The sequence below is a fragment of the Phocoena sinus genome, chromosome 1, assembly GCF_008692025.1.
Source record: "Phocoena sinus isolate mPhoSin1 chromosome 1, mPhoSin1.pri, whole genome shotgun sequence".
Classification (NCBI taxonomy): Eukaryota; Metazoa; Chordata; class Mammalia; order Artiodactyla; family Phocoenidae; genus Phocoena; species Phocoena sinus.
Genome location: NC_045763.1, coordinates 128,191,104 through 128,200,339, shown reverse-complemented (window position 1 = coordinate 128,200,339; position 9,236 = coordinate 128,191,104). Strand labels below are relative to the sequence as shown.

At 41.9% G+C, this 9,236-nt stretch overlaps 1 protein-coding gene across 1 annotated transcript in view; it reads right to left on the bottom strand.

Annotated features, from left to right (window-relative positions):
* Positions 1-647: 647 nt before the first annotated feature.
* FMO4 (flavin containing dimethylaniline monoxygenase 4) overlaps positions 648-9,236 on the bottom strand; it is a 34,005-nt gene continuing 25,416 nt past the window's right edge. The window contains 3 exon segments of the mRNA XM_032652743.1: positions 648-2,369; positions 2,371-2,725; positions 9,076-9,145. Coding sequence (XP_032508634.1) covers positions 2,298-2,369; positions 2,371-2,725; positions 9,076-9,145 — 497 coding nt within the window. The 3' untranslated portion in view covers positions 648-2,297.

The window sequence follows — 9,236 nt, the reverse complement described above, 5'->3', positions numbered from 1 at the left end:
CTGGAAGGTCCATCTGAGAAGCATGAGGGTGGTGCAGTGATAGTGGCAGCGATGGTGGTGGCAGCACACCTCAAGGTTTGGGTGGGGGTGGGGCACAAGGACAAAAGAGTAATCGTAGTTGGAAAGTGCTACCAGACAATCCACAGAGAGCAAAGGCCATACTCTCTGATTAGGCAACAGGCAATCATTTTCAAATCCTTTAATTCAGAGAATTAAAAATGTCCTCAGACTCCTCAGCTTTAATAGGCAATTTACTGTGTAAGTAACACGCTATATTGTTAAGTAAACTTAATGTTTACTTTTGAGGTAGGTGATACTATTCTTTTCGCCTCATTTTCCAGCTGAGGACACTTGAGGCTCAGAGAGGCTAAGTAATTTGGCCAAGGCCTTACAGCTAATGGAAGAGCTGGGATTATAATCCAGGTTGAATACTAGAGTTAGCACTTTGAACCAGTACACCTGGCTCCCAGTTATGGATTAGTTTGTTGTATTTATTCTGATTGCCACAAAGACTGTCTGTGAAATAGGTGTTGGTGGACTGTCCTTGTTCATTTGCAGAGCTGAGGTAATCTGAGGTAATTTATCAAGTTGGCAGAAGAAAAGAATGTGGGTAGGAGAGGAGAGACAAGGAACGTCAGCCAGTGAGGTCACTGTTCAGTCATCAAATATTTATTTTGCAGTCTTTTTATCAGGCAGTGTTTTAGCTGAACATGGTTCCTCTCAAGAACTCACCATTCATTAGGAGACAGACACAAAAAGAAAATTATACTATAGTAAGAACAGAACAACGACAGAGTAGTACATGAGGCACAATCATTACGAAGGGGCAGTCAACTCTGCTTTGGGGAATCAGGGAAGGCTTCACAGAGGGCGAAGATCAAGCTCTCTCTAGAAAGACAGTCAGGTATGGATTCGAGGGGTTGGAAGAGGCAACAGCTTGTGCCAAAGTGAGGAGGTACAGCACAGTCCGTAGTCTGGTAGTACTAGATGGCAGGGTTTGAAGTGGAGGGGTAGCTGCAGGACAGGATTCTGGTGACCTAGGCAAAGGGTCTCAGGTCATGAAGAGTCTCCTCTTCCAGGCTAAGGAATTTATAATCTCTAATCAAGGGACAAACTTTGAAGGATTTTTACATTGGAAAGCAACATGTCTGCTCTGGATCCTTTCTGGTTGCCCTTTCCTATACACTCCCCATCATCTTTGCTTTGCTCTGTGGCTTAGGAGGCTCACCTCCTAACACATCAGTGGGTGTATTGGTAACCTAGGATTGCCATAGCAAAGTACCACAGAGTGGGTGGCTTATTCTTTCACAGTTCTGGAGGCTAGGAGTCCGGAATTGTTGGCAGGGTTGCTCCCTCTGGAGCTTTTGAGGGAGAATCTGATCTGTGCCTCTCTCTTACCTTCCAGTGTTTGCTTGCTTGGCGATCCTTAGATGCATCACTCCAATCTCTGCCTGTCTTCACGTGGCATTCTCCACTGTGACTGTGTCTCTGTGTGTCTTATCCTCTTTTTATAAGGATTCTCTTTTTATATTGGATTTAGCTCACCCTACTTCAGTATGATCTCATCTTAACTTATATACATTTGCAAAGATCCTACTTCCAAGTAAGGTCACGTTCACAGGTACCAGGGGTTACGACGTGAATATATCTTCTGGTGTGTGGGGGGGTGCAATTAAATCCACAATAGTCAGTAACCTTGCCCTCTAAATTTTGGTTGGGTTAGGCCACTGGGGAGCACGGGCAGTGGGATGGAAGAGCCTAAGATTCGGCAATTAATTTCCCTAGTACTTTTGGGGTCACCATGGACTGCCTTCATTGGTCAGCTGGAGGTCATAGTTCTTGAGAGGTGGCCCTCTGTACATAATCTCTCTCTCTCTCTCCCTCTCTCTCATTCGTAATTGTTTTCTCCCCTTTCCTCATTAGGCCTACAGATGGTAGAAGCACCTCATTGTTACTAGTCTGGCAGAATTTCATTCTACTTATGATTTCCCTACACTCTGCCCAAACCACTTGACATAATCTTTATATTAAATTACCTAATTTGAGTTCTATCTTATTCCGGCCAGGATCTTGATAGAAACAATGACAATATTTTTTATTTTAGAATAATTGCTTAGGTAAAGGAGGCAAAAAAAAAGGGGATACTGAGACTAGAGAGGAAGATAGTACAATAATTCAGATAAGAGATGATTAGACCTAACCTTGGATGATAACAGTTATGATGGAGAAGTGAAAAACACAAGATATTTGGGAATAGAATTAATATGACTTGGTACAACCCTCATAATCAAGCAGATTTATCCTCGCCAAATACTTATTAAGTAAGGAGAAATTCTGTCCCATAGTTTTTCTGGCACCAATTTCAAAAAAAAGTGAAGATTTACAGATCAGTAGAAGGGAGGCGAGCAGGATAGGTGCCCCCCAAGCTTTCAAATAATGTGACATGGAGGCAGGCTTGGAGGAATCGGGAACTATTCGAGTTTTTAAGGGTTTCAGTGTCCTGTCCCACTGGGTGAGGATGGCATTTCTGGCTCCATCCCATTTTCCAGGGCCCATTAGGCGATACTGGTAAGGAGTACATGGTCCAAAGAAAACTTCCCAAGCTAGTCTGGGATCCTTGAGGAACAGAAGTGGGACATTGGGCTTCGTGCCTATGCAGGCAGCGAGTTCATCCATGTAGGAAATGTAGTCAAGTTTGTCTCCACTGGTATCTTTCATCAAACCCCTGATAGGAAAGAAGATGGATCACTTGATTTTCAAGTTATGAGTTACCCCACCTCCCACCATTTTGTTTCTTTCTATTGGAGTCAAACCATGTCAGGAATGTTTTTCTGTGTTGAAGAGAAAAAAATAAGACGAGTTTATTTGCATAGGGTATTTGTGAGCATAATTAATTTTGTTAAAGGAGGTGGTAGAAGGAGGCAATTGGAAGAGGAGATTTAAATAATGTTTTAGGTTCTTGAATTTGATAGGAGGATAAAATCAGATCAGTTCAAATATCTTATTTGTTGAATAAATAAACATGATAAGAAAGCATCACATATATAGCTACCTAAATTATTTTTATTGATGTTAATTGTGAGTTGAGAGGACCGTAATTGGTGTAGCAGTACTGAACATGATACAGATATAAGTACAGTTGACCCTTGAACAACGAGGGAGTTAGGGGCACCAACCCACCATGTAGTTGAAAATCCACATGAAACTTTTGATTCCCCTCAGACTTAACTACTAATAAATTATTAGTAGTTAACTGGAGGCCATACTGACAGCATAAACAGTAGATTAACACATATTTTGTATATTGTATGCTTCTACACTGTATTCTTACAATAGAGTGAGTAAGCTAGAGAAAAGAAAATGTTATTAAAATCATAAGGAAGAGAAAATATATTTACAGTACTGTACTGTACTCATCAATACCATGAGTTTATGTCATCTGTTTATAAGATGAATTGTCTATTGGTAACTATATCAATATTGTCTTATATGATACAAAATACTGTGGATGTTGTTTGTATCCCAAACACTAGACATCAAAAATGAAAAGATAATGTGAAAAAGAAATTCATATTTATTTACAAGTATAATGAATCATACATTGATACTGAAAAAGCAGCAGCAATGTGATTATTTCATGGAACCCTAGCCTATATACTAATGAATGAATCATGATAAAATTTTTATGGTATACAGCATTACAGTCATATTCATAGTACAGTATTGGAAACATTGTTACATTAAAAAAACCCACTTACCTGTGATGACAGGCTGATAGTTTCTCCAAATATGAGAGAAAGAGGCATACTGTACAGTAATGTAATTCTTTGAAAGCAAAGTTAGAAAATAGTAAGAAAGCTAACACATTATTAATTTTATATTACTGTAAATATCACTCACTTTATACCTATGTAAGGATGGGCTATCCACTTCAGTACAAGTCTTACACATGATGTTCTACACGATGAATACTTAAGCAATGATGATGATGATGACACAAAAACTTCTCAGACAGTTCTTGCCGTGCAGTTTTTAGATTTTCACACGAAGACAGACACACGAACACAACAGATAAATCTATTGACAGTAGGGCATGATAATCATTTACTGTTCATTAAGGGGAAGTGGGCCATCATAAAGGTCTTCATCCTCGTCATCTCCACATTGAGTGGGCTGAGGAGGCAGAGGAAGAGGAAGCTTGGTCCTGCTGTCTCGGGGGTGGCAGAGGCAGAAGAGGTGGAGGAGATGAAGGGGAGGCTGAAGAGGCAGGTACGTGTAGTGTAACTTTATGGAAACACACTGTAATTTCTGTCTGACTTTTTTGCTTTTTCATTTCTCTAAAAATGTTTCTATAAGGTACCAATTCTTCTTCCATCATTTGCTTTGGTTTCAGTGCCTGTATCATAGAAGGGTCCATGTTATAAAATAAGTCAAAATCAGTCTTAAATAATTGGAGCCCTTCTGCCAGATTGTCTAATGTCACTTTGTTTTCTGGCACTGCTTCTTCTATGTCTTCTTCCTCATCATCTTGCACTGGTTCAGAAGCACTCATCTCCATCAAGTTGTCTTCTGTTAATTCCTCTGGTGTGGTTTCTATTAGCTCTTTTGTGTGTGTGTGTGTGTGTGTGTGTGTGTGTGTGTGTGTGTGGTCGTGCTGTGCGTGACATGCAGGGTCTTAGTTCCCAGACCAGGGATCGAACCCTTGCCCTCTGCAGTGGAAGCACAGAGTCCTAACCATTGGATGGCCAGGGAATTCCCTCTGTTAAGCTCTTTTTTTTTTTTTTTGCCTGTGTTGGGTCTTCCTCTAGTTGCGGTGAGCGGGGGCTACTCTTCATTGTGGTGTGTAGGCTTCTCATTACGGTGGCTTCTCTTGTTGTGGAGCATGGGCTCTAGGTATGCGGGCTTCAGTAGTTGTGGCACGTGGGCTCAGTAGTTGTGGCTCGTGAGCTCTAGAGCGGAGGCTCAGTAGTTCTGGCAGACGGGTTTAGTTGCTCTGCAGCATGTGGGACCTTCCTGGACCAGGGCTTGAACCAGTGTCTCCTGCATTGGTGGTGGATTCTTAACCACTGTGCCACCAGGGAAGCCCTCTCTCTATTAGCTCCTGAATTTCTCCAAGATCTTTATCTTGAAACCCTTCACCTCCTGCTTTTTATTTTTATTTTTTTTTGCCATATCTACAATCTCTTTCATGATTTTCTTAATTGGCTCTGTCATAAATCCTGTGAAGTCATGTGCAAGATCTGGACACAGTCTTCTCCAGCAGGAATTTATTGTTTCAGGCTTGATGGCTTTCACGGCTTTTCCTACAACAACAGTGGCATCTTCAATGGTGTAATCCTTCCAAACTTTCCCGATGTTCTGTTTTCTTCCATAGCACTGACAATTCCTTCCATAGAGCACTTCAGCGCTTTGTGTTGAAATCATGGGTTCTGGGTGGCCAGGGGCATTATCCAATATCAAAAGAACTTTAAAAGTCCCTTACTGGCAAGGAACTTCCTGATTTTAGGGACAAGGCATGGAAGGAACCAATCCAGAAAAAGGGTTCTCATTGTCCAGGCCTTCTTCTTGTACACCCAAAAGACTGGCAGCTGGTATTTATCTTTTCCCTTCAAGGCTTGAGGTTAGCAGCTTTATAGATAAGGCAGTCCTAATCATAAACCTGACTGCATTTACACACAACAGTAGAGTTAGCCTATGCCTTCCTGCCTTAAATTCTGGTGCTTAGTTCTCTTCTTTACTAATAAATGTCCTTTGTGGCCTTTTTTTCCCCTCTAGAATAGGGCACTTTTGTTTGCATTAAACACCTGTTCAAGCATGTATCCTTTCTCTTCAATGATTGTCTTAATGGTGTCTTGGAACTTTGTCTGCTGCCTCTTGGTCAGCAGAAGCTGCTCCTCCCATTATCTTGACATTAAAAAAAATTAATCAATTAATTAATTAATTTTTGGCTCCATTGGGTCTTCGTTGCTGCGCATGGGCTTTCTCTAGTTAATGGTGAGCGGGGGCTACTCTTCGTTGTGCTGTGCGGGCTTCTCATTGCAGTGGTTTCTCTTGTTGCAGAGCACAGGCCCTAGGCGCGCAGGCTTCAGTAGTTGTGGCACGTGGGCTCAGTAGTTGTGGCTCGCGGGCTCTAGAGCACAGGCTCAGTAGTTGTGGCGTGTGGGCTTAGTAGCTCCAAGGCATGTGGGATCTTCCCGGACCAGGGCTTAAACCCGTGTCCCCTGCATTGGCAGGTGGATTCTTAACCACTGCGCCACGAGAGAAGTCCCCATCTTAACATTTTAAAAGACAAATCTCTTTCTAAAGTTATCAAACCATCCTTCTCTGGCATTACAATCTTCCTCACTTTTCTTTTGCTTTAAGTTGTTGTGTAATGACTTCACTTTTTCTCAAGTCATGTTAGTCTATAACTATGCCTTTCTTATAGTAATTCTGCACACATATAAAAGCTGCATTTTCAATACAAGATAAAAAGGTATTTCACAAAAAGTGCATGGTTTTCATGCCTGCTGGCATAGCTACAGCGATGGCTTCACGAATTTTCTTTTTTAAAATAACTGTCCTTATGCTGGATTCATTTATCTTGAAAAGACAGGCAACTGCAGCTAGCAAACCTCAATCTATTGTACATATCAACTTTTTCTTGTAATGTCATGACTTTTTTCTCCTCCTTGGGAGCATTTCTAGCATCACTAGTGACACTTTTGTATGGGTCCTGTGGTATTATTCAAGGTTTACTAAACACGACGGAAAATACGTGATAACTGCAAGAGATCACTTTTTACTGAGACACGAAATTTACTGGAGAGATGAACTGCTCTTGCAGAGATGATTAGCATCACATGACATATTAAGCTGATAGTTGAAACACCTGAGCTGATCACAATAGCAACAGGAGGTGGCTATGAAGTTATTGCAGTAGTACAGTATATACTACAGTTAAGTTTCTGCTGTTATGATTTAATACTGCATCTGTACATTTATTTACATTTCTCTTGATTGTGAATGGTGCCATGCATGGTCTGTGTGCAAGTTTTGATAAACTTTAAAATAGATTTTTGTATATTTGATGGTAGTAAATAATAAAATAGACTAGTATCTACATATATTTTGCGCATTCATAACATACCTAAATTTTCTTAATTTTTTCAGTATTTCTAGGCTTTGTGATTCATCTGTGAGTTTTTTCAAATTGTCACAAACCTCCCCCAATTTTTCCAATATACTGAAAAAATTCTACATGTAAGTGGGCCCATGCAGTTCAAACCTGTGTTGTTCAAGGATCAACTGTATATAGTGTATATGAAGGCTCTGTTCCCACTTATTTCTGTTGTTAGTAAACCTTCATGATGTGCCAATGTCATTCTTTCAATTATTCATTCTTTCCTTCAATTAATCAATCAATCTTAAGTGTGTATCACATGACAGTCACCATCCTAGGTGCTGGGAGTTCAACAGTGAGTAAAACAAAGTCCTTGCTATCAAGGAACTTACATTCTAACAGGGAAAATCATCAGGCTGTAGAAAAAACCCCAGCCAAATAGATATAGAATATATCAAGTGGTAATAGGAATTATGAAGAAATATAAAGGAGGGTAAAGGGAAAGAGGCAATGATGAGACCGAGTGGTTTGCCATTTTATACAGTGTTCTCAGAGAAGGCTTCTCTCTTATGAGGTGATATTTGAGCAGAGTGAACCTACAGGTATGGGGTGGGGGCAGAACATTCCAGACAGAGGGAACAGTAAGTGCAGAGGTTCTGAGGGGGCTATGCTTGGCATGTTGGAAGAGCAGGGAGCTGTCTGGAGTGACTGGAGCAGTATGGGTGAGGTGGGAGCACAGGAGGCAATGAGGGCATAGAGGTAGCTGGTTGCCTATAGGGGTGCAGAGCTGCAGGGAAGTTTCTGGGAGTGAAATGGGAAGCAGTCAGAGGGTTTTCAACAGAAGAGCAATGTTAGCATTGGTCACTCTTGTGCAGCGTCAAGGTTAGACTGTAGAATAGCAGACGGGAGGTACAGAGACCAGATAAGAGGTGACAGCAAGTGTCCTGGTGAGAGATGATTGTGGCCTGTTCTGGGGTGGTAGCAGCCAGGGTCGTGAGAAGGGTCTGGATGCTGAATTTATTTTAAGGTAAGAGTTGACAGTATTTGCTGATGTGAGAGAAAAAGAGGAAAAAAAGGTCACTCCAAAGTTTTTGACTGTTCAACTGGAATAAGTAGCCATTGACTGAGAAGGGGAAAGTCTCAGAGCAGCCCATGTGCAGGTGGAGGTCGAGGGTTAGTTTTTAGACATATTAAATTTCAAACACCTATTACATATCTAAGTGGAGCTATCTAGAGGGAGATGGATTAAGAGTTGGAGTTCTGGGTTTCCCTGGTGGTGCAGTGGTTGAGAGTCCGCCTGCCGATGCAGAGGACACGGATTCGTGCCCCAGTCCAGGAAGATCCCACATGCCGCAGAGCGGCTGGGCCCGTGAGCCATGGCCGCTGAGCCTGCGCGTCTGGAGCCTGTGCTCCGCAACGGGAGAGGGCACAACAGTGAGCGGCCCGTGTACCACAAAAAAAAAAAAAAAAAAAAAAAAAAAGAATTGGAGTTCCGAGGAGAGATTTGGGCTAGAGATCCAAGTTTGGGAGCCATGAGTGTATGATGGCATTTAAAGCCACAGGCCTGGTGAGGCCACCTAGGAGTAGTGTTAATAGAAGTGAGAAGAGGTCTGAGGATTAAGGCCGGGGTCCACCATTTTTCAGGAGTGAGGAAGAGGAGACACCTGTAAATGCCTAGAAAGAGCAGCCTGAGAAGTAGGAGGAGAACAAAGAGAACAGGGCTTTGGGGGCAAGTGAACAAAGGATTGCCATCTGTCCTGGGCCAGGCTCAGTGGAGTGACCTGGTCCCTCCACTGGACACATCTAAGACCACAAATCTAGTTGGTGGATGAGTTAGGACTGAAAACATATTCTTCTGACTCATAATGCAATTATTTCCATCCTGCCACATTGCTTCTCTAGGAATGGCTTTTATATTGAAAATCTTTTTTTTTTTGTAATGGAATATATTGGTAGCAGGCTATATTTCATACCTTTCTATGAGCTGCTCCTTTTTCGTAGCCTCAGCCATCAATTTTTGAGATGGAGGTATCTTACAGAGTCCTGTAAGAAAAGCCAGAAACAACAGTAAAGTCACATGTGCCTCTTCTGTTGAGTTCTCCTCCCCCTGATTTCTGGCCCCCCACTGCTCCAA